A 25,529-nucleotide genomic window follows, 5' to 3' on the forward strand; every position below is an offset into this window, starting at 1 on the left:
ACCGGATTATCTCACATGCCATAGTCACTGGTGTGAATAAACATTTTCTATGCCTTATTAGTTTCAAGTTATGGTTGCGGGAGTTAGAAGCTTCATTCGTTCCATATTAGAGCCACACCTTCAGAGGTTTGAATCAGCCCTAAGTGGGGTTCAGGCAAGGATCGGCTTGCCATACATCAGGAAAATTCCTGACATGTCCTGGTTTTCGGCTGTAAGCATGGTGTCCAGGGGGAATTTAGCTGAATAGGCAAAATGTCAGTGAAAACCTGGCAATGCGATGGAAAAAGCACCCGAAACAGCTCCAAAAGCTTAAAATCACTATTTTGGGGGGATTTGGGCTTGTTCCCCCCCAAAAAACTGGTTTCCTAAAAAAAAAAGCTCACACATTTTGGCGGGAGTCAGGAATTTTACTTTTTGAAATATGGCAACCCTATGGCAAGTCAAGACCTATCAGACCCTGAGAAGTTGCCTCTTGCCAAGTCAGGACATCAGTCCATCTAGCTCAGAATTAATAATTATAATTAATTTACGGAGCGCTTCATATGAAGCATCTCAAAGAGCTTTCACAACGCAATAAAAACATATATGAAACAATGCGAGAGAGTTTACTTTTACCTTTGACCCTCTATGTCTGTGTGTCTGTATATCTGATTGTCTACACTCATAGCAGCTCTCCAAGCAGGGACGTAGGAAGGGGGGGAGGGGGTGGCCAACCCCGAGTGTCATCCCGGGGGGGGGGACAACCCCCCCAGGCAGATCGTCACACTGCCCCCCCTGGGCGCCAGTCACCACACCAATCACCCCCCTGAGTGCCAATCGCTGCACTGATCACCCCCAATGGGCGCTGATTGCTGTGCCGATCACCTCCCTGGGACGCATAATAATAATAATAATAATAATAATAATAATAATAATAATAATAATACTTTATTTATACCCTGCCCTCCCTGGCCAGGGCGGCTAACACCAGTAAAATTACAATAAAAACATAATAAGGGGGGGGGACCAATTTAAAATACAGGTTAAAAATACAATTTAAAATGCAGCCTCATTTTAATAGTAGCCCATAGATCAAAACCATAAGGAGAGGGCAACATAAGGGTCAGACTGAGTCCAAACCAAAGGCCAGGCAGAACAGCTCTGTCTTGCAGGCCTTGCAGAAAGATGTCAAGTCCCGCAGGGCCCTGGTCTCTTGTGACAGAGCGTTCCACCACGTCGGGGCCACTACTGAAAAGGCCCTGGCCCTAGTTGAGACCAATCTAACTAGCTAGCTCCGCCTCTGTCTCCAAGGATTTGGGCCGGGGACTTTTCAGCCTCGTAGCCTATCAACTGGTGACGCCAGGATTTGAAACTGGGACCGTGTACCTGTGCCTCATGGCCTTGACAGGCCCTGTGCACATCCACACCTCCTTACCATGGCATCCGTGTAGTTCACCCTGAGTGCCCCTGCAGTGTAGTACACAAAGGCAGCTGAGTTGGCGACGAGTTCAGAGATGCCCAGGAGGATCATGGAGTCTGTCTGGTTGGGTAAGAGGAAGGGGGCAGGCTGGAAGGGGCTGCTGTGGAGGGTCTTTCCCACCATGTAGAACTGACCCTAGGAGAGAAGAGGAGGGAAGATGGTCAACTTGTGGAGGGAGCTCCACAGATTGCCCCCTGCCTCATATCGCAGGAAACCCCCCCCCCCAATCATTCAGTTTGTACAAACTTCACACACACTCACACTCACACTACATACGCTACGCTTCTGTTATAAATTCATAGAAAATCAACCATACATTGGATCTGCACCGTTCCACTTTTATTTTACCCCATGAAGGAAGGACTACAAAATGGGGAAGGTTTGATACAGGACAGCCATAATCCCTTGAGCATACCAGCACATACACAGGAACCCTGCCCAGTTGCTATGCCAACCCTGATGGTCCTAGACAGAAGACCATCAAGTAGTAGATAGGTAGCCGTGTTGGTCTGCCATAGTCAAAATAAAAAAAATTCCTTCCAGTAGCACCTTAAAGACCAACTAAGTTAGTTCTTGGTATGAGCTTTCGTGTGGTATCTGAAGAAGTGTGCATGCACACAAAAGCTCATACCAAGAACTAACTTAGAAGACCATCAAGATCACAAAGAACTTGCATATAGGAGTGGATTCAGCAGGACTGGAACAAAGGACAATGACCAGCTCTTCCCTCTGGGGGTAGGAAACTGCAAACTCCCCTCTGTCACCTGGAAAGTACTCATGGGGAGGGGGAAAGGGGGAACCAGCCAGGTGACAGGACACTCAGGTTACCACCACAACTCCTCCCTCAACCCCTCCTTTTTGTGATGTAGTTGTGATGTAGTCTTAGGGGTGTAGTTTGGGGGATTAGTAACTAATTAAAGTTGGGGGTCTTCTTTTGTTCTGGGCTTCCATTTTGCTTCATCTTGTTGCGGGTGGGAGTCCTGTCGCGACAGTATTCAATAAAGGCCAAGCCTACAGGCTGCTGTTTTGCTCCAAGTTATCCTAGTTGGTGTCTTTGTTTTTGTCCAGGGGAGCCCTCGGATTTTCCGTTAACACTCAGAAAGAAGGAAGAATTTGTAGGCACATCCCAGGTATGAAACCTGTTGGAAGTGTGGGGTGAAAGAAGGCAGTTTCTTCTACATGTGGTGGACATGTGACATAAAGGTAAAGGGACCCTTGACCATTAGGTCCAGTCGCGGCTGACTCTGGGGTTGCGGCGCTCATCTCACTTTATTGGCCGAGGGAGCCGGTGTACAGCTTCCAGGTCATGTGCCCAGCATGACTAAGCCACTTCTGGCGAACCAGAGCAGCGCACGGAAATGCAGACTGACAAATACTACTTAGAAGTATTTGCTGCCTGCATTGAAATGTAAGTAAATCTTTTCGCTTTTACTAAAATGTGTGGTTTATTCTTAGCAGCGGGGATAAAGAAGGGAAAGGGCAGCAGATCACAAGCAAACAGCGATAAAAGGTGTAACTGCCTAATTCCTAGCTTCCAGGAGGTTGCAAAAGTGTGCAAGTGTTTTTACTCTGCTAAAAGGGCTTCACGGCCTGTTTACTCTCGTATTTCTCACACACAGGAGGCTAAAATTTAAATTTACCCATTGAATTCTCAATCCATCTCCATCAAACCACCTCTCCAGTCGCTCTTGTTTTGGACAACCACTCTGGGAATTGCTTCCCATTCCACCTTGGGAAGGCCGCACAGAAAGAGCAACAGCTATTCAATCTCACAGTGCTACAAAGCTCTACTTACTTTGGGACCAGGCTTCACCAGAAGGCTGGGATGGAGAGGTTTGAAAAAAGGCTTCGCAGATCCACAGACAATCTGAAATGATCTGCTGGATCCCTGCTGCCTCCATCCCTGCAAGGTTATCATTACCTTCAGGTCCACATTGCATCGATCCACATCAATCATGGGCTTTTCCACCAAGGAGTAGTCTATCCCTGCAATGGGGTCCAACTGGGCCGAGACTGGAAAAGGACACAGAGAAAGCCAATGTTTAGCAAGGTGCAGACCAGTGTGCCAGAAATTATTCCCAGAAGGGTGATTTTGACCTGGTAGCTCCAAGCATACAAGGTGCTTACCATTCATGGTTTTCAGGATTTCTGCAATCTTGTCGATTCCTTTCTTGACCTCTGAACAGAGCTGGAAGGGGAGAAAGCCCATAACATTCAGAGGGATGGACAGTGAATGTCACCTGGAGTTCTCTTCCCATCACAAAGGAAGAGGGGAATCTGGAACCAGCTGAAAGGGGGGACACTTAGGAAGGTAGGAAGTGAGTCTGACTATTGGTGTATCCAGATGAATACGGCCTACACTAACTGGCAGCAGCTCTCCATAATTTCAAACAGTTTGGGATCTCCCCCATCCCTACCCGGGGATGCACCAGGGATTGAACCTGTAGCCTTCTGCACGAAGAACAGATGCTCTACCACAGACGGTCTGGCCAGAGTTGTGCATGCTCTAGTTTTAGAAGACATCTGAAGGCAGCCCTGTTTAGGGAAGCTTATAATGTTTAATAGACTACTGTATTTTAATATTCTGGTGGAAGCAGCCCAGAGTGGCTGGGGAAACCCAGCCAGATGGGTGGGGTATAAATAAATCATCATCATCATCATCATCATCATCATCATCATCATCATCATCATTTCCTGCTTGGACTACTGCAATGCTCTCTACGTGGGACTACCTTTGAAGGTGACTGGAAACTACAACTAATCCAGAATGCGGCAGCCAGACTGGTGACTGGGAGCAGCTGCCAAGACCACATAACACCGGTCCTGAAAGACCTGCATTGGCTCCCAGTATGTTTCCGAGCACAATTCAAAGTGTTGGTGCTGACCTTTAAAGCCCTAAACGGCCTCGGTCCAGTATACCTGAAGGAGTGTCTCTGCCCCCATCGTTCAGCCCGGACGCTGAGGTCCAGCGCCGAGGGCCTTCTGGCGGTTCCCTCATTGCGAGAAGTCAAGTTACAGGGAACTAGGCAGAGGGCCTTCTCGGTAGTGGCACCTGCCCTGTGGAACATCTTCCCTTCAGATGTCAAGGACATAAACAACCGTATGACCTTTAGAAGACATCTGAAGGCAGCCCTGTTTAGGGAAGTTTTAAATGTTTGATGTTTTATTGTGTTTTTAATATTCGATTGGAAGCCGCCGAGAGTGGCTGGGGAAACCCAGTCAGATGGGCGGGGTATAAATAATAAATTTTTATTATATTATTATTTAATATACATTTAATGCTGGGGGCAAAGGATCCTGTGGGTCTCCCAGATGTTGAGGGACTCCAACTCCCATCAGCCCCTGCAGCCAGCATGGCCAATGCTCAGGGATGATGGGCATTGTAGTCCAACTGCCTGCACAGAGCTACAGTTTCCCTGTCTCTGATTTAATGTACCAGGGCTTCACACGCAGAGCAGGGCAGGGCAATGGAGACGGGCAGCAGTAATAAGGTCCAGCTTTTGTCCTTCAACTAAGAAGTTCAAAAATCTTACTTGTTGATTGACTTCTGACTTCAGCATGTCCCTGAGAGCAGACGCTGCAATGTTGTACAGCCAGCTGTGGGAGAAAGAAGCAGCAAATGTCAGTATGATGGCTAATCTAACACTGCTGTTCTTCCAACCTAGAGGAGGGCTTTGCAGTGCTTTAAGCAAGAGAGGTGCCCCTTCTCTGTGGGACATCGCCCAAGCTTTGGGTAGGGAAGAGAGATTAGATTTTGGTTTATGAGCCTCATGCTCTACTACTGGCTAAGCTATTCCAACAGCGGCAATGTGTTACTTTAAACCACATGAGGGTACTGTTTGTTTAGCAATATAGCCAGCACTTGTTTATAGCCTCTCTTTTTAAGCTAACTCCACCCCTAAAAGCTGATCCATTTTCTCTCTTTTCATCTCTACCGATCCTGTAAATAGTTCCTACCAAGATAAATCTGCTCCTGCATGAATAAAGCCTTTGAACTCCAGAAACTGTAAGTGATCATTTCAATCTAACTCACTCAAGTTACAAGCTCTTCTTAAAAAAATGGTCCATTAGCTCAGTCATGGCTCTCTAGGGTTTCAAGCAGGTGTCTATCCCACCCCTACTTGAAGATGCTGGAGACTGAACCAAGACCTTCTACAAGCAAAGGAGGTGCTCTCTCACTGATCTGTAGCCCTTTGCCTTTCAGTGTCTAGGAAAATAAGGAATTAGAGGTACCTGGTTCCCCCGTAGAATTTCAACCTGAAGTCCCCCATGGCAGAACGGCAGCTTTCATACCACACCTGAAGCCGTCCTTCATCGCCTCTGTCCACTCCCATGACAGTAGAGATGGTGAGCCGGTCGATGCTGATGTCAACAGTGCCACTGTCATCTCTGTAGGGGAAAGATGCAGTCATTGCATCAGAATGAGGCAAGGAGACCAGTGATGGTGTGCAGCCCCTTGAAGATGGGATGGAGAAACTGAAAGGGTGTCTGGGCTGGCTCTGTTCCCCAGGTAGATGGAGCACAATGCCCAACCAGAAAGCCTGCAAGAGGGATGTGATGTGCGTCCTGATGTGAAGGAAAAGATGGCCGCCCCTTCCATTTCCAGGTAGAGACGTTGACTGGACCAGCAACTGAATGCTTTTTCAGCCAGGACAGCTGCAAACACACAAAAGCACACAGCTTCCCCCTAAAGAATCCTGGGAAATGGAGTTTGCGCCTCACAGAGCTACAGTTCCCAGAACTAAGAAATAATACTAAGGGTGAGAGTTACAAATTACAATCTAAATAAGAATATTAAAAAAAAAAATGACGAACACTGGTGGAGGGAAGTCACATAAGTGTTTTTGTATTGTCGGTATTTGAGTTGGTGTAATTGTAAGGGACGCGGGTGGCGCTGTGGGTAAAACCTCAGTGCCTAGGGCTTGCCGATCACATGGTCGGTGGTTCGAATCCCCGCGGCGGGGTGAGCTCCCGTCTTTCGGTCCCAGCTCCTGCCAACCTAGCAGTTCGAAAGCACGTCCAAGTGCAAGTAGATAAATAGGTACCGCTTTATAGCGGGAAGGTAAACGGCGTTTCCGTGTGCTGCGCTGGTGCTGGCTCGCCAGTGCAGCTTCGTCACACTGGCCACGTGAACCGGAAGTGTCTCCGGACAGCGCTGGCCCCCGGCCTCTTAAGTGAGATGGGTGCACAACCCTAGAGTCTGACACGACTGGCCTGTACGGGGAGTGGTACCTTTACCTTTTAATTGTATGATGTTGGAGGAGACTCTTGAGTCCCATGGACTGCAAGAAGATCAAACCTCTCCATTCTGAAGGAAAGCAGCCCTGAGTGCTCACTGGAAGGCCAGATCCTGAAGCTGAGGCTCCAATACTTTGGCCACCTCATGTGAAGAGAAGACTCCCTGGAAAAGACCCTGATGCTGGCAAAGATGGAGGGCACAAGGAGAAGGGGACGACAGAGGACGAGATGGTGGGACAGTGTTCTCGAAGCTACCAGCATGAGTTTGACCAAACTGTGGGAGGCAGTGGAAGACAGGAGTGCCTGGCGTGCTCTGGTCCAGGGGGTCACGAAGAGGCGGACATGACTAAATGACTAAACAACAACAACAAAAATTGTGTGGTTGTATGTGCATTGTAAATAATAAAATATTTTAATTTTAAAAACGAGCAACAATACAGTTCCCAGAACCCATAAACTACAGTTCCCAGAATTCTTTGCAGGGAGGAGCCATGTGTTCTGAATGTACAGTGTGGATGAAACCCCAACAGCAGCAGCAGGCGGCCAACACTCTCCCTCCTCCCAGCTCCGCTGCTTGGAAGTCGAAAGCAGCTCCCTGACAGCAGGCAGTTCTTACCCTAAAAAGGATGCCAACTTCCAGTTACCGCTCATCAAGACTTTGGCATCTTGGACGGAAAGGTCGACACCCGTCCCAGCAGCAAACTCAGCGCCTGCCTGGTTCACCTGGAATTCGGTGACCTGGATCCTAAAAAGTAGAACAGAGAGACATGAAGAAGGGTCACTTTCCTGCTGAACATTTCCTTTTCCTTTTAAAAATTTTTTTCAAATCCTTTATTATTTTATTCACGTAATATACATACTTTACAACAAACAACTCCAAAATAAACAGACAACTCCAAAATAAAATCATATGCAAGAAAACCATAAGTCTCATGTTTTCATTTGCACTGATCTCCTCGCCAATACCTTTACTTGATGTTTCTTGCTGCTTTCTGCTTTCCTTATAGAATCTTTATAAACATTTAAATCTCTTAAATCCTATACCAATTTTTAACAATTTCAATTACTCCCTTCACCTCCCTCCCCCACAGGTGCGCCGAGATTTAACCCAGGAGCTTCCGCATGTGAAGCACATCCTTTACCCCAGAGGGACAGCCTTTCCCCATGGGAGTAAGGCACTGGGGTCAGGGGGTGTGTCTAGATGTCCTTTGGGTTCCCCTCCAGCCAACCCAACTCAGGATTTCTTGCTGTGTCTTCTTGTGAGCTGCCAGTGGCCAACCAAATCCAGCTCTGATAGGGAAGACGAGGAGGAGGAGTTGGGGGCGAAGGTTGTATTTGGGGGCACTCTGGTGGTCCGGAGCCAAGAAGAGGGGAGGTGGGGAACCACACACTCTCACTTACCCAGAAACAGAATACCGCACTTCCCCAGCAAGCGGAACAGTGTAAGAACCATTTATGTTGTGGAACGTTTCCTCCTTCAGCGCTGACTTCAATATCTCGATTCCAAGTTCCTTTGCTGTAAAGAGGGGGAAAGGGGCGGAATCAGAGAGGTCTGCCTTCCTCCTCTCTCCCAATTAACCTCCCTCTCCAGTGCTCAGTGTTGAGAAGAATCCCCTGATCCCCCCTCAGGTTTGGGCCCTGAGATCTTAGGTTCTGAGGTTCTCCTGGACCGACAGCCCTTGCCCCACAGGAAAATCCAATGGTTCCCAAACTTTTTTGGGCCACCCCCCCCCCGCAACCCCAGTGCCTTTTTTCTGGGGGGACACATACCCATAGCTGTCAACATTTCCCTTTTTTAAAGGGAAATTCCCTTATTCCGAATAGGATTCTTCGCAAGAAAAGGGAAAAGTTGGCAGCTATGCACACACCCCTAAACATTTTGTGAATCGTTGTACTTTTGTCTATTTCCTGTATTTATTTCCCCCGGCTTGAACTATAAAATGGTGATTTTCTTGAGTCAAAATGAGAGTACCCCTAAACATTTGATTTCTTAAAAAAGCACTGCCGTACCCAAGAAAAAACATATTTTGTTTCAGAATAGCGGTTTGCATAGCCCACTAAGGAAGATAATAGCGCAATAAACTTCAAAGCAGTAACAATTAATTGCACATTTATTCAATTAAAACTATTTAGTTTAATTAATTTGACAGAATTGATGAACTTGATCCAGTGATAGCAGCTTTTAAAAGTCTGTCGTTTGCACCTCTGGCGCCCCACGCCTTGCCTCTGAGGGTCTCCCTAGGTAATCCTGCCCCCCAGGCGGGTAGGACCACCCCCCCCCTTTGGGAACCACTGCCTTAATGCAAACATCACATTTTTTAAAGTACTTTCTGCACCAACAAGTTCTCAATTTGAGCATTTCTGGGAGACTCTCTCTCTCTTTTTAATCTCCCCCTTCCATTTTGCTCAAGGCCAAGTACGGAGATTGCCTTGAAGTCACGCACCATAATTCAGCCCCTTCTGGGTCACTTGGACCTTCAAGCCTCCATCCGCTCCCATGGCTGTCTGCACGCAAGAGGCCAAAAGAGCCATAGAAATTGGCCAGAGCATCCTCTGTCGGCCCAAGGTGCGTGCGAAGGTCATCTGCGTTACCTGGAGGAGAAAGGGGGGGAAAGGTACTTAAAACGATTCTGTATGAGAAATGCACCTGGTAGACGAAAAAATGTTGCTGAGAGTTAGTGATCTAACACAGAGCCCTTCCTGCCTCTGTTCCTTCCCCCTCCCTCGCTCTTGTTAAGTTCTTTGATGATGTGAGAACAGTCTTTAATGTCCTAATCAGTTGGGAGGAGGTGAAGCCCCCCCCCATGCCTTAATCACCTGTGGAGGATACAGTAGTTCTGGAAAGCTTCTTTGATGTTGGAAATTATTGTGGGAAAGTGAGTGGCTATCTATAAAATCGGATGGTTTGGGCAGAGTTTTTCAGAAGTTTCTGCATGGACTGATAGGCCGCAGGGCTGTGCAAACTGAAGCTACCAGGTGGAGTCACTTTGCCGCTTCTTGAGGGCTTCCAAGTGGCAGGTAGAAGTGCATGCTTGGTATGTATATATTGCTTGCTGTTTTGAAATGAAATTTTCTTCTTCCCACTCGCTTGTGTTTTGCATTGCTTCTGAGTCTCCATTTTTAAAAGAACCACCTTGCATTTGGCAAAGGAGCACAGCTGCGCAAGAACTATCTCAAAGTACTGAATATTTTTGATGACACCAATGTAGATGCTGCAAAACACCCCTTCCACATTTGTAAGAAGTTGATATTTAGTGTGGCGGCACCTGGAACTCCCTGCCTCTTGATCTCAAGCAGGCATCCTCACTGTATTATTTTCAGCCATGTCTGGGCCGGCTTACCTAAACAAATATGTTTTTAGCAGGCACCAAAGAAGTACAGTGAAGGCACCGGATTGAGGTCAACAGGCAGGGAGTTCCAAAGCACAGCTGCCAGAATATCAAGTTCTTACAAACACAGAACTGGGCCAATTCCACATATTAAAGAAGTTCAGAGTTATGTTAAGGTGATCTTACAGGTAAATTGGCCCCAAACTTTATACTAATGGCAACTCTTTGAATGTGGCTCAATAGCAAATCAGCAACCAGCACAGGTCTCTAAGCACAGGTGCAATATATGTTATATGAAACACGGGTATTATGGTGTTACAGATTTGGGGGGGACTCCCCCTAAACCCTAGAAATTAATAAATGGTAGGATTTTGCATCAACAGAAGTCTAGTGTCCAGATCAAAGGAAGTAATAGTACCACTCTATTCTGCCTTAGTCAGACCACACCTGGAGTCCTTTGTCCAATTCTGGGCACCACAATTTAAGAAGGATGTTGACAAGCTGGGAGGTGTGCAAAGGAGAGCAACCAAGATGGTCAAGGGTCTGGAAACTAAGCCTTATGAGAAATGGTTGAGGGAGCTGGGTATGTTTAGCCTGGAAAGTTCAGGTAAAGCAAAGAGTAAGGTTACCGTAGGGACACGGGTGGTGCTGTGGGTTAAACCACAGAGCCTAGGACTTGCCAATCAGAAGGTCGGAGGTTTGAATCCCTGCGGCAGGGTGAGCTCCCGTTGCTCGGTCCCTGCTCCTGCCAACCTAGCAGTTCAAAAGCACGTCAAAGTGCAAGTAGATAAATAGGTACCACTCTGGCGGGAAGGTAAACGGCATTTCCGTGCGCTGCTCTGGTTCCCCAGAAGCAGCTTAGTCATGCTGGCCACATGACCCAGAAGCTGTACGCCGGCTCCCTCGGCCAGTAAAGCGAGATGAGTGCCGCAACCCCAGAGTTGGTCACGACTGGACCTAATGGTCAGGGGTCCCTTTACCTTTACCTTACAATCTGCAGAGCCATGCCAGAGAAGGAACCCCAGGGCTGGCTGATGCAAACCAGCCTGGCTGGCCTGATGAAGAGCAAATCTGTTAACATGACAAAAGGGGTTGATGGGCCATCAAAGAGGAATCTTTTGGCCTGGGGAGCCAGATGTTGCCAAGGTATGTGTTTGAAGCTACAGGAAAGAGTTTCTTTAGCAAGGTGTTCTGGGAAAAAGGAGGGGAGAGAAAAAGGAGAGATCCATCTTGGGCAGGCTGGCTGAAGGCAGGCTGGGAAACATGCTTTTGATTCAAGTGTTGCACTGCAGTGTGGGGCAAGCCCCTCTTGAAATGGCCATGCTGTAAGATCTGGACTCCCTCCAGGCAGACTGAAGATGTAAATAAACCACATTTCTTAAAGCTACGACTGTCTCCGCTGTGTCTCAATTCTCCAAAGGAACACAGACCCCATGTGAGTGCCAGGAACCCCCTCAGATCTTGCTACCATTCGGCAGAGAAAGAGGGAGGCACCCAATTTTTGTAACAATAGAAACTGCTGCCTCTAAATGAGGGAAAGCCTCATGGCAAATAGCCATCGATAGCCCTCTTCTCCAATCTTCCTAAAGCCATCTTGGTGGGTGGCCATTTTTGCCCCTTTGGAGAGCAAGTTCCATAGTTTAAGTATGAGCTGTGCGAAGCTTTTTTTGCCTTTTATAAAAACCCAGCTGATATAGAAATTCATTTGGGCTGCAAGTCAGACTGCAGCTTCCCACACACACCTGAATCTAGTGATAAACCAGTAGCACCAGAAGCTGCACCCACAGAGGTAAAGGTTTTGCAGAATCGGCACATTTACCTCCCCTGAAGGTGTTTAAAAACCCATGCATTTTATTTTTCCAAAGAGGAGTGAGCAAATCACTCCTTTAGAAGGCATATGAAACACTTGGTGTGATATTTATTTTAAAGGCAAATTCCATTACTTCAACCTCTCAAACTCCAAACCAGTTTCCCCTCTAAAGTAACAACAGCACCACAATATTATTATTTTTTGTTCTGTCTTTCAGGGCATATACCCTCACAAAGTGACATAAAGAGAGAATTGTTTGATTTGTTTTCAGAGCTACAGTTCCTTCCTGGAAATGTGACATGGGAACCTCTGACCATATGCAAAGTGCATCCCCAAAGTCTCTGTGAATCTGTGCCAACATGCTTGCTTGCTTATTTATTTATTTATATCAGAAAATTTATATACCCCTTGCTCAAAAAGAAAAAGAAAACAGAACAATCCTCCAAGCGGTGCGCAATTTCAATTATATAAATATATAATCTGGCTAAAATACGCAGACCAACAAATAATAATAATAATAATTTATTATTGGTACCCTGCCCATCTGGCTGGGTTTCCCCAGCAGCTTCCAACAAAGATGAAAAATACATTAAAACAAAAAGCAAGGATACAGAAAACCTCCACTGAAAACAGAGATAGCACATGCCTGTTGCCCTCGCAGTGTAGCATCCTGCTTGTGGTTAACGCTTAGCTGGAATGAAATGTTCAACGCAGCAACAGAGAAATTAAAATAATAATTTATTTGTCAGACAAATAAATAAGAGGCACAGTGGTATATGGTTACCAAGCTCTGGCCTGCTCTCCTGCCATTATGGCCAGCACTTATATTCCCTTAATCCAGCCCCCTTTGCTCCTCCTTGGGCTGCCTCTGTCCAATCAGCCTGGTTGGATTTCCTATTGGCTGATTGCTAGAACCAATCACAAAAAGATACACCCATATCCTCCTGTCCTTATATGGAGGACAAAGAGCTATATATAAATGACAAATAAGTAATAATATATCTTACATGGAATCTTAATTACCAGCTCACCTCTTGCCCTCCTTGCCCTATTGCCTTCTAAAACAAATGGTTAATCTTAAATTTTTATCTTAAACATATGTCAAGGATCTTGAGTTTCACATCAACATTGAAAGATCTCCTTCATTTGAAGGTTTCCAAACAAATGTCTGACAACCATATATATCAGGACTGCTCGGATGGCGTCTTCTTGTCTGGCAGGGGGCTGGGCTCAATGGCCCCTGTGGTCTATTCCAACTCTAGGACTCTATGATTCTATGAAATAAGAATCTAACATCTAAATTTGTTACTTTCTAAATCCTTTGCATAATTACATTGAAGCCAATATATTTAATACATTAGCATAGGTAACCTTTTAAAAGAATAAAGCTTCTCAAAGTAGAAAGGAAGGAACTCAGTAAAAAAACAGTTTTTAAAGAAGCCTCTTTAGTTTACACCTCCCCCTTTCACCCTCCTTTCCAGCCTCAAAATAAAATAGGAAGAAGCTTCTTTTTTCCCAGCCAAGCCAGTTGCCTTTGTTTTCCATGTGCCCTTGGCCTTTTGTCCTGTGGCTCAAGTTTAAGGCACATGGTTTTATTTTACTGTTTACCTACCACTTTTACAACTTAGTTGTACTCTACAGCATGCAAGGTCAGTGACCTGCTTCTCAGCCTTTTTATGACCGCAATAAACCAATAAACCAAAGGGGCCCTCTTTAAGATGAGCACATCTGCCGATGCACTCACTGCCTGGCATGAGAGATGCTGCCTGGCATGAGAGATACAGATTTTTTAAAATATATTTTAAGCTCATTTTAAGAATACAGGTATCTGATCAAAATATAAGCCAATATAAGTCTTGATTAAAAATGCAGTCTATATTCAGATGCCACAGCAGAGACGTATTTTGCAGAGTGGTTTAACAGCCAATCTCTCTTTCCAGGGAACTCTGGGAACGCTCTCTCTCTGAGGGGAACTGAGGCCGCCCGACAACTCCCAGCACCCTTATCAAACTACAGCTCCCAGAATTCTCTGGGGGAAGCCACGGTGCTTTGAAGTGGCATCATGGCTGGTTTAAATGTTTGGTGTGAATGTGGCCTCAGCCAAGGAAAGCAGAAGGAGGAGAAGGGTTTGCACAGCAAAGAGGGGGTCGTGTCACCCCAAGATGACAGGGGCCTGGTCAGGCTCAAAAACAGAAGACAGGAGAAGACAGGGTGGGGGGGGGAGAGAGAGAGAATTATGCCAGCTGATGGACTTGTAGCCAGAGGAGATAGAATGAGTACCTGTCCGTGTTTCTGCAAAGCAGCTGGCTGATGTGTTGGAGCTGAGGGTGTCTTAGATGGAAGGTGCTCCAGCCCTTGATGCAGAAGGCAATGGTCCAACCACTCACTGGGGCTTCCTACTGCTACCCTGTTAATGCCACTGCAAAAAGAACCAGCTACTTATATGGCCCTTTGGCCATTGTGCTCTGCAGGAGAAGGCACCCTGCAGATACCGTGTTATCAGGAGGTCTGTAGACGCCGACCAGATAAGGCGCCACTTCTATCATCTGTTGAAGACTGTCCATTTCCAGGAAGCCTTTTAAGGGACAACCTCTATCCCAGTATCATCAGATTGAAAGTTGTTTTCCTGCATGTGACGCTTCACCCAGAAGCTGCCGTTGCGATGCAGAATGCTGCAGCACAATTGCTGACGGGAGTGAGACCCTGTCAGGTTGTACAGGTCTGCCCCAAATGATGATTTGTTACCAGGCAGAGATCAAGGTGCCACTACAGTGGTACCTCAGGTTACATACGCTTCAGGTTAAATACGCTTCAGGGTACAGAGTCCACTAACCCAGAAATAGTGCTTCAGGTTAAGAACTTTGCTTCAGGATGAGAACAGAAATCGTGCTCCGGCGGCAGCAGGAGGCCCCATTAGCTAAAGTGGTGCTTCAGGTTAAGAACAGTTTCAGCTTAAGAATGGACCTCCAGAACGAATTAAGTACTTAACCCGAGGTACCACTGTATTAGTATAAAAAGAAAGTACTGTACTTAGTAGCTTGGGAACAGTTTATCTGAAGGGCAGAGGAAAGCAGCCAAGGAGAAAACCGTACACAAGGTCAGAGTGGAGTCCCTAAAATGATTGGACGGCGCCTTGTATGCCTCTTTCCAGCAACTCCTGCAGCCAAACTGGCGCCAAACATACTGCTCTACTTTTCTTTGGACAACATCAGTGAGGCCAGGAAGTCTTGTCATCTGGCCAGCCCAGGACCTCCAGACACACCACCCAGGCTTGCACCCTGGAGAGTGATAATTTTATTGTTTTATCCTTTTTTGGTAAACTCCTTTGAGGAAATCACCTTGCCAACAAAGGTCCGTATAGTAAAAGCTATGGTTTTCCCAGTAGCGATGTATGGAAGTGAGAGCTGGACCATAAAGAAGGCTGATCGCCGAAGAATGGAGGCTTTTGAATTCTGGTGCTGGAGGAGATTCTTGAGAGTCCCATGGACTGCAAGAAGATCAAACCTATCCATTCTGAAGGAAAAATAAAAAAAAAATCCTTCCAGTAGCACCTTAAAGACCAAGTTAGTTCTTGGTATGAGCTTTCGTGTGCATGCACACTTCTTCAGATCTGAAGAATATCTGAGTATCTGAAGAAGTGTGCATGCACACGAAAGCTCATACCAAGAACTAACTTGGTCTTTAAGGTGCTACTGGAAGGATTTTTTTTATTTTCACTATGGCAGACCAACACGGCTACCTATCTATTCTGAAGGAAATCAGCCCTGAGTGCTCACTGGAAGGACAGATCGTGAAGCTGAGGCTCCAATACTTTGGCCACCTCAGGAGAAGAGAAGACTCCCTGGAAAAGACCCTGATGTTGGGAAAGATGGAGGGCACAAGGAGAAGGGGACGACAGAGGACGAGATGGTTGGACAGTGTTCTCGAAGCTACCAGCATGAGTTTGACCAAACTGCAGGAGGCAGTGGAAGACAGGAGTGCCTGGCGTGCTCTGGCCCAGGGGGTCACGAAGAGGCGGACACGACTAAACAACTAAAAAACAACAGCAAAGTACAGTCTACTTTGGTTGCCAAACGCCTTGGAACTCGTACGTTTCAGCTCCTGAACGATCGGAAACTGGAAAGTGTGTGTACAGGTTGTTGAATGATTTTCGGAAGCTGGACATCCAGTAAGGCTTCTGATTGGCTGCAGGAGCTTCCTGCAGCCAATCAGAAGCCGCACTTTGGTTTCCAAACGTTTTGGAAGTTGAACGGATTTCCAGAACGGATTCCGTTCGACTTCCAAGGTACGGCTGTATATAAATTTTATGAAATAAGCAAATAACAGCTAAGAATGGTTTAAAGCAACACAGTAAATAATAGTAGGCAAATTTAAAAGCAATACTGAGCAGACACCCAAGGGCAGAGACCTATTCCTCTTGACAGAATTGTTTCCAGAAAGTGCAGATAGCTGGTGCCTGTCATATCTGGAAATAAAGATTGCCCTAAACTGCCTTGCTATCATGTCTCTTAATTATAAAAGGAAGGAGGCAATAATTCTGCTGAAGCAATATGTCTGGGTAACTTCTAGAGGGGAGCCTCAGGCCATTGAAAGCTCTTGACTGGTTTTTATGGGGGGTGGAGGGAAAGGGAAGAAGTAATCATCTCTTGCCTTTGCACTTCCAGAAGGAGTCTGGTGCTCTCTCCTTTAACTTTATGGTTACAAACGATAAGGGAGGGTGGGAAGATTTGCAGCTAAAACAAAGGATTTAGCAAGTGGTGCTGCAATTGTTCTCTGAATTAATGCAACAGAATCTCTTGTCTTACTTCTCGACGCCGAGCTTCTTTCTCAGGTGCAGTCTACCATCCTGATAGCAAAAGCATGATTCAGGGATACATTGTAACACTGCTCTAGAGTCTCAGGTGAGGATCCATTTATAACACTGGCAAAGCAAAAGTTACCACTGAAGCGTGCCCCTCACAAGGTTTCCTATCTGAGTATGTGTGGCTCTGCGTATGGATTGTGCAACCACTGAGCTCATGTGCAAACAGCTTTTCTATAATTTTATAACGACCCAGCAAGACCCTTCTCATTGTGCAAAAAATTAAAAGTCGATGCCCTCTGCAGGCCAAGCAGACACACCTGACCAACATAGCCAGCTAATTCCAACTAATTCCATGAAATTATGATGGACCACCTGAGAAGATGAAGATTGATTTGGAGCAAGAACAATAAAGCAAGATGAGCGCCACAACCCCAGAGTCAGCCATGACTGGACCTAATGGTCAGGGGTCCCTTTACCTTACCTTTACAACTCCACTAGCATCTCTCGGTATTGTGAATAACACCTAACTTACCTTTTGTTGGTCTCTTCATGAACTTATCTAAAAGACTGAGTTAAGCATTTGAAAAATCTATTGAAATCAGACATTATAAGTTCATCTTAGGTTGGGTAGTTTGCAAGTCTCTGTGGCTTTGTTTGATGTTTTGTATTTTTCTCCGAAGGTTGGTAAAGAATGTATAATTACTGTTCTGTGTATATTAATCGCCAATGTGTTGCGTGAGTCGCACTATTCCCAACAGCAAGGGCTGGCGGACTGGGCTCCCTCGCCCACTTGCTTGCATACCTCAATGCAACCTCAGCTCCTGGCAACCAGCAGCCCCTGGCCAGTCCCAGAGGCCCCATTTGCCTGCGAAGCTTGTAGCTGGGGCTGTTGCAACAAACAGCCCTGCAAGCCTTTGGGAGGTAGAGGCGCAAGAGGGCATAAGAGGAGGGAAGGAAGGGAAGAGGGTGCCCGTGGCACCCCTGACCATCCTTCAAAGCACCCCAGGGTGCCACGGCACACTCGTTGAAAACGACTATTCTGGTGTTGTGAAAGAGGGAAAAGAACGTTTCTCTGTCTACTTTCTGCCTGCCATGCATCATCTTAGAGACTGTTGTCGTGTCTCCTCTTCCTTTTCTGTAGAAGGTCCCAAACTCTGCAACCTTTCTCCATAGGGGAGTTGTTCCCTTGACCAAACCTTCAGAAGTCCTGCCACCTCAAGTAGCCAGGTGGGCCACCCAGTCAGTTGCGCCACCAGCCCTCCTGAAACCCTAGAATGCAAATCTTGAAGAAGTATTACTTACGAGAGTCTTGAGCTCCAAAGGATCAGCTGGACACTATCCGATGATCTTATCAACCCTCCTGGAGCCTTTATAATTCTTCCCCACCATTCCTAGACTTCCCTATATTGCAAGTGATTGACAGTAATTCGTCAGTCCGGGGCCCATGGAATGCCCCCACGGTTCCCCAATCTCTAGTCTCACAACCGGAGACAAGAAAGGAAGTGATGATTGTTTTATCTGGGTGTTGTACCCTGGGGTGTTCTCTCTCTTGTGAGAAAATCCAACCACATCATTTATCATCGAAGGAACTCCGGCGGAATGACGAAAGGCTGATTGTCTTTGATATTGACACAGATGAAGGTTGCCCAATATATTCGACGTTTGTGGGCAGCCTGAATGTCATGTCAGGTTCAGCACAAGGAAGTGTAATGAGATGAACCTTCGGGCAAAATAATATTCATCCTAAGTTCAAATATGCAATGACATGGTCTGAACTCCTGATGAGAAGCTGGGGGGGGGGAAGTATACCGTATTTTTCCATGTATAAGACGCCCCCATGTATAAGACGACCCCTGTTTCCTTGAACCCAAAATTAAGAAAATGAAAGAACAATGGCAAGGGAACTTGATGAACTATGTGGAACTGGCAAAAATGACAGGTAGACTGAGAGAAAAAGACAACAGAGACTTTGAAAAAGATTGGGAACCATTCATATTATATTTGCAGAAACAACAAAAGTCAATAGACTTGATGGCAGGATTTAAATAAATATTCACATAATTAGCATTAGAAAATGTTTAGAAGTGGAAGTTGGGGGAAGCCTTGGAGGGGAGATAGGGAGGAATATATAGTAAATGTTAAGAATTTGAGATGTATGGACTATATGGAACTTGCCGAACTGACCGGGAGACTCTGAGACCAGAGAGAAGAGACGGTGGAAGAAGATTGGAAGAAGTTTAAGGAATATTTGAAAAAAATATGTTAATATTTAAATCTTAGAATAGCTTTGGAAGTAGGGTTAGAAGTAGAAGATAGTGTATTTCAAAATAGAATTATTTGTAAGCGATAAAATGTGAAGACTTTTATGGTTAATGTAAGTGTGATTAAAAAATGGTTAGAAATTATGATATATGTAAACTGCTAAAGATGAGGTAAAATGAAAATCAAATAGGGGGACTTGGGGAAGCCCAGCTAACAATGTTTAGAAAAAATAAGGATAAGACAAGAATCTGTTTGTATTGTTTGTTTTTCTGTTTGTGTTATAAAATGAATTTTAAAAATGGGGGGGGGGGATTTGAGGTGTATGTAATGAATGAAAAAGAAAAATGAATAACATTTTTTAAAAAGAAAGAAAATGAAACCCTAAACTAGAGGTGAAAATCTGGATGATTGGCGGCGGCAAGTTGTTGATCTTTTGGGGGGCGAGCGCCCTCAAAGTTTCCAGCATGAGCTGCATGCAGTGCACTGTGTTGCAGAAGCGTAGGCCGCGACTGGAAGGGGCACCCCACGCTCCCCCTTGATGGCAGGATGCCAAGGAGGAGTCGGGGAAGGCAGCGACCACTCTGCATCAGGCCTTGCCTTTGAGCAAACTGAGCTGAGGAAGGTGATGAGCAGGCTGGGGGCAGAGTGGGAGTTTGAGAGGGGAACAGGTCTTGGTGTTTCAATTTCTGGGAATGGAGTTGAAAGATGACCTAACTTGGGGAGAAAAGACCTGATGAAGAGAGCACAAAATAGGTTGTATTTTCTGAGAATCCTCCGGGAAAACAATATCTCAAAGGACCTGTTGATGGCATTTTACCATTGTACTGTGGAGAGTGTATTAACTTATGGTCTGTGTGTGTGGTTTGGGAGCTGCACGGTCAGGGGGGAAAAAATGCTGTCCAGCGTTGTAAAGACTGCGGAGAGAAGAATTGGGTGCAGGCAGATGAAGGTGATAGACTATATGGAACTGGCGGAAATGACTGGCAGAATCCGAGACCAGGGAGAAGAGTTGGTGGAGGAAGATTGGAAGAAATTTAAAGACTATTTACAGAAACATTGTAAAATTAATGAATGTTAGAATGATGTTGGAATGAATCTATGTGACTTTAGCAAAAATGTATCAAAGATTTAAGAAAAATAGGCTGTTAATTGGTGATAGGAGGGAAAGTAAACTTATATTAAGATCAAGATAAATTTTCAGGATAAAATTTTTGAAGAGAGGGAAAGGATTTGCTGAAATGGATAATTGACTTAGAATACAAAAAAGGGAGGTGTGAGGAGGTCAGAGAAACAAGCAAATGAAAGATAAGTTATGGGAAGGCTCGATTCGTTTTTGTTTTATTGTTTCTATTTTTCTATTTTTTTATTGTGATGTGTAGTTTTGTCATTGTTTAATTTGGTGTTTTTTCTTTTGCCTTTTTGTAAACTTAAAACCTTAATAAATACTATTAAAAAGAGAGAGAGAGAATAATTGGGTGCACTCTTCTCACCTTGGATCAAATCTATGCTTCCAGCTGCCATAAGAAAGGTGCAGAGATAGCGCAGGATAGTGCGCACCCTGGAAATTGTCTCTTTCAGCTTCTGCCTTCTGGAAGAAGGTCCAGGGTTATAAAGACTAGGACTAGCCGCCTGAGAAACAGTTTCTATCCAAATGCAATTCTGGTTTTAAATGCAGTGTAAGGTAGCCTCTCTAGGGAACGCTGGTAGCGCTGTGGGTTAAACCACAGAGCCTAGGACTTGCCAATCAGAAGGTCAGCGGTTCAAATCTCCGCGACGGGGTGAGCTCCCGTTGCTCGGTCCCACCTCCTGCCAACCTAGCAGTTCGAAAGCATGTCAAAGTGCAAGTAGATAAATAGGTACCACTCTGGCGGGAAGGTAAACAGTGTTTCCGTGTGCTGCTCTGGTTCGCCAGAAGCGGCTTAGTTAATGCAGAGGTCTGCAAGTTAGCAACTCCTCAGCACTGGCCAGCAAAATTAATGCAGATTCACCAAGCTTTGATTCACAGAGGTTCATGCTTTCTTCAGTGGCACTAAAGATTAGAAACTTGCTTTTTAAAAAGAAAAGGGGAGAAATAGAATGAAAACTGGGGTTCTCAGGATGCCAGTTACTGGAGATTGCACCAAATATGCATAGCCCTGTTGTGTAATTAGCAAGTGAAACTGCACACCATCAGGTTTAATTGTTTGTGTGAGAAAGAATCCCATTATTTCTGCCTAGGCAAGAGTTCTGTCTCAATCTAAGTCAGAGACTTGTCTCCTGAATACAGTGGTACCTTGGGTTAAGAACTTAATTCGTTCTGGAGGTCCGTTCTTAACCTGAAACTGTTCTTAACCTGAAGCACCAGTTTAGCTAATGGGGCCTCCTGCTGCCGCTGTGCAATTTCTGTTGTCATCCTGAAGCAAAGTTCTTAACCCAAGGTAATATTTCTGGGTTAGAGGAGTCTGTAACCTGAAGCGTCTGTAACCTGAGGTACCACTGTACCAGAATTGCAAAACACTTCCTGACTGTCTCTATCTTCAGGTGGGATTCAATCACACGCCTGCAAACCCAGGTTGTGCAACTACTGTACAGCTGATTGGGAGTTCTTGCACAACAAGTCCACTTTCCCTAATCACTGGACTTTTTGCTATGAGGAAAGTGAAATTGAAATGCCCTGGGAAGCGCAGGATTGCGTTTGCTTTGAAACAAATCAGGAGCGAATGCTCGTGAATCAGCTGGCATTGTCTAACCTCCCTGCAAATGATTCAGGGTAAATGCCCAAGAAACCCGTCGTCTGAAAGGTCCTGAGCCGCTTGGAATCCTGCAGTGGTTCCCACATTGCAAGGGGGTTGGACTAGATGACCCTTGGCGGAAATGACTGGCAGAATCCGTGACCGGGGAGAAGAGTCGGCAGAAGAAGACTGGAAATTTTTTTAAGGACTATCTACAAAAATATTGCAAAATTAAGGAATGTTGAATGATGTTGGATTGGAATTAAGTGGTTTTAAGCTGTAATTATGATAAAATGGTTTTGTTGTTTTTTAAGTAAGAATGTGAAGTTATAATAACTTAAGATGTTGAGATAAGGATTTGCTGTATAAACAACTTAAACTGGGGATGCAAGAAGCGGAGGTATGAGGAAGTCGGGGAAATAAGCTACAAGAAAATAAGCTATGAAATGTATGTGTTTTTCATATTTTTATGTTTGTTTTTTCTTTTTTGTTTGTATAAAACTGGAAACTTTAATATATATCTTATAAAAAAAATAGATGACCCTTGGGGTCCCTTCCCAAGCTACAATTCTGTGATTCACCGGCGCTGCTCAAAATATCACTGCTGCAAAGAACTCTGGTCTCGCTGCTCTGCTAAGAGAGGCTCACTCAGGCCAGCCGTGGTTTGGGCCCCAGGTTGGTGAACGGCAGGAGGGGGTATCGTATTATTATTATTATTATTATTATTATTATTATTATTGATACAGCAAGAAAAGAAAGAGAAAGAGAAAACACAGAAACAGAATTACACATAGGAATAACAATAAACAGAAAATTTTCTTAACAAACAATAAAACATGGTCTTTACACTATCGACCTGACCTCCCGTCTATTCCTTATTTCAATTTCACATTCCTTATTGCCAATACACACTTTTTATCATAATTTAACTTTTTCTTAATATATCTTAACTCTTATGCCTAACTTGCAACTACTACTGAAGTTCCTTGAATGCTGCAACAGAGTTTAGACTACTATATTTATATTTCAAATATTCTTTGAAAACCTCCCGTTTTGAGACAAATTCCTGTTTTGGTTTATTCTTTATTTTTTCTGACAGACCATCTAATTTGGCATATTCTGTCAGCTTTTGGATCCATTCATGTATAGAGGGAATTTCAATACGCTTCCATTTTGCCACGATAAGAACTCTTGCTGCCGCCATGGCGTATAAAAAGATACCCTTCATTTTTTGTGGAATGTCCAAATCTGTAACTCCCAGGAGATAGGCCTCTGGTTTTTTATTAAAAGAGATCTTTAGCATTTTTTGCAAGAGAAAACAATGACAAACCTAGACAGCATCTTAAAAAGCACAGACATCACCTTGCCAACAAAGGTCTGTCTAGTTAAAGCTATGGTTTTCCCAGTAGTGATGTATGGAAGTGAGAGCTGGACCATAAAGAAGGCTGATGGCCGAAGAATGGATGCTTTTGAATTCTGGTGCAGGAGGAGACTCTTGAGAGTCCCATGGACTGCAAGAAGATCAAACCTATCCATTCTGAAGGAAATCAGCCCTGAGTGCTGACTGGAAGGACAGATCCTGAAGCTGAGGCTCCAAGACTTTGGCCAACTCATGAGAAGAGAAGACTCCCTGGAAAAGACCCTGATGTTGGGAAAGATGGAGGGCACAAGGAGAAGGGGACGACAGAGGATGTGATGGTGGGACAGTGTTCTCGAAGCTACCAGCTTGAGTTTGACCAAATGGGAGGCAGTGGAAGACAGGAGTGCCTGGCGTGCTCTGGTCCAGGGGGTCACGAAGAGTCAGACACGACTAAACGACTAAACGGCAATTATGATGCGCCAATGGGAACGGCTGTGGAAAAGAGATATCAAATTTTACGGCATGCTATAATTTAAAGGAGAATGTAATGAAAATGCAATATAGATGGTGCCTGACCCCAGTCAGACTGGGAAAAAAGTATAAAAACTGTAGTGATATCTGCTGAAGATTCAACAATGGGGCAGGAATCTTTCTACATATGTGGTGGGAGTGCAAAGAGATAGTGGGATTCTAGGAAAATATCTATAATGAACTGAAAATGATGTTTAGATTTTCATTTGAAAAACCCCCAGAATCTTTTCTCCTAGATATCACGTCAGAGGAAATAAAAAGAACGTTCAGACCAATATTTATGTATGCAACTACGGCGGCAAGGTTATTGATTGCCAAAAATTGGGAAAGCAGCAGCGTCCCAACCAAAACAGACTGGTTATCTAAAATGATGGAATACTTCCATATTGCTGAACTAAGGAAGAATAAGAGGAGATATGGTATAAAAAGTGAATAAAGCATGGGCTATCTTTAAGGAATACATCAAAATTTATGTGGGAAAGGTAGAATTTCTGACACATATTGAGTGAATCCAGAAAATGAATAGAGTGAAAGGAGAATAAAGTTAAGATAGAAGAAGAGATTAAAGAAATAATGAAATGTGTTTAAGCTAGTTGGAAAAATAAAGTAGTGTAACAAGAACGGCTGGAAGTCAAGTCACTTGGTGGGTGTTTGTGTGGAGTAGGAGTGTAGGTATGTTGATATGTATAGTATAGGTAGGTATTATATAGAGTAATGTAGGTGTGTTTTATGTTATGAAAATAAGGTAATGTGTTATGTATGTGCATTGTGTAATTGTGTAAATGTATATGTATGTGTTTTATATGTTAAAAAAGGAGAGAAATGTGTCCGTCAGCAGGCAGGAGTGTGGTCTCAGACTCAAGCTGCACATTTTCTGCTCTGGAGTCAGTTGTGCTGCTGACTTAGCAACCAGCCTGGGGAAGCCCCCCTTCCTCTCTCCCAAGGGAAGGCTGGAACCACAGAGGGGACCCTTCGGGGAGATTCCTCGCTTCCTCCTTCAGACACTTCGCTTCTGTTTTTGAAAAACACGACTCCAGCTTGGATCCAGTGTTAAAGGGGTACCTTGGTTCTCAGACTTAATCCATTCCAGAAGTCCGTTCCAAAACCAAAGCGTTCCAAAACCAAGGCACGCTTTCCCATAGAAAGTACAGTGGTACCTCGGGTTAAGTACTTAATTCGTTCTGGAGGTCTGTTCTTAACCTGAAACTGTTCTTAACCTGAAGCACCGCTTTAGCTAATGGGGCCTCCTGCTGCCGCTGCATGATTTCTGTTCTCATCCTGAAGCAAAGTTCTTAACCTGAGGTACTATTACTGGGTTAGCGGAGTCTGTAACCTGAGGCGTATGTAACCTGAAGTGTCTGTAACCTGAGGTACCACTGTAATGCAAAATGAATTCATCCGTTCCAGACTTTTAAAAACAACCCCTAAAACAGCAGTTTAGCATGAATTTTGCTAACGAGTCCATTGATCCATAAAATGAAAGGAATAAACAATAGACTACAGTCACCCAATCAATCAATCAATCAATCAGTAGCTGAACTGGGTTCCACACAGTCACAAAAACAAAAAAGAGGCACAAAAACACAAAATAAAAAACAGACAGACCTCAGCGTAACACTCAAAACGGAAGCGTGGCACTCAGATCGGAAGCATAACACTCAAAACGGAGCATGTTTAGCTTCCGAAAACACTTAGTTCTGGGTTTGCAGTGTTTGGGTTCCAAGTTGTGTGAGTTCCAAGGCGTTGGATAACCGAGGCACCACTGTGCTCATATTCAGAGGAGGGCCTCTGAGCTCCAAGGACTGAAGTTTGTCATCCTTGCTCTGAGAGTGGCTCACGTTGGACGCAACCCTCAGGCACGCCTTATATTCACATAGTGGGAATTTATTTATTATTTATTTGTGGCATTTCTATTCTGGCTTTCCTCCAAGGAGCTAAAGGGGGCATACATGGTTCTCTCTTTCCTCATTTTGTCCTCACAACAACCCTGTGAAGGAGGTTGATTCCTGTGACTGCAAGGAATTC

General features: G+C 44.8%; 1 protein-coding gene across 3 annotated transcripts in view; it reads right to left on the reverse strand.

Moving 5' to 3' along the window:
• The window catches only part of LOC310708761 (bactericidal permeability-increasing protein-like), a 46,057-nt gene that overhangs the window by 14,766 nt on the left and 5,762 nt on the right, over positions 1–25,529 (reverse strand). The window contains exons 1-9 of one of the 3 annotated variants that reach the window (XM_083507547.1): positions 17,943–18,192; positions 9,142–9,289; positions 8,099–8,213; positions 7,314–7,442; positions 5,693–5,848; positions 4,993–5,056; positions 3,587–3,647; positions 3,381–3,472; positions 1,415–1,594 (exon numbers count right to left, since the gene is read on the reverse strand). In XM_083507547.1, the coding sequence (XP_083363673.1) occupies positions 1,415–1,594; positions 3,381–3,472; positions 3,587–3,647; positions 4,993–5,056; positions 5,693–5,848; positions 7,314–7,442; positions 8,099–8,213; positions 9,142–9,280 (936 nt within the window). In that variant the 5' untranslated portion in view covers positions 9,281–9,289; positions 17,943–18,192. Of the gene's footprint in view, positions 1–1,414; positions 1,595–3,380; positions 3,473–3,586; positions 3,648–4,992; positions 5,057–5,692; positions 5,849–7,313; positions 7,443–8,098; positions 8,214–9,141; positions 9,290–9,514; positions 9,616–17,942; positions 18,193–25,529 lie in introns of those variants that run through there. The other 2 variants (XM_083507548.1, XM_083507546.1) reach the window with 2 other exon arrangements.

The sequence above is a fragment of the Podarcis liolepis genome, assembly GCF_965112155.1.
Source record: "Podarcis liolepis genome assembly, chromosome: 6".
In the NCBI taxonomy this organism is placed as follows: domain Eukaryota; kingdom Metazoa; phylum Chordata; class Lepidosauria; order Squamata; family Lacertidae; genus Podarcis; species Podarcis liolepis.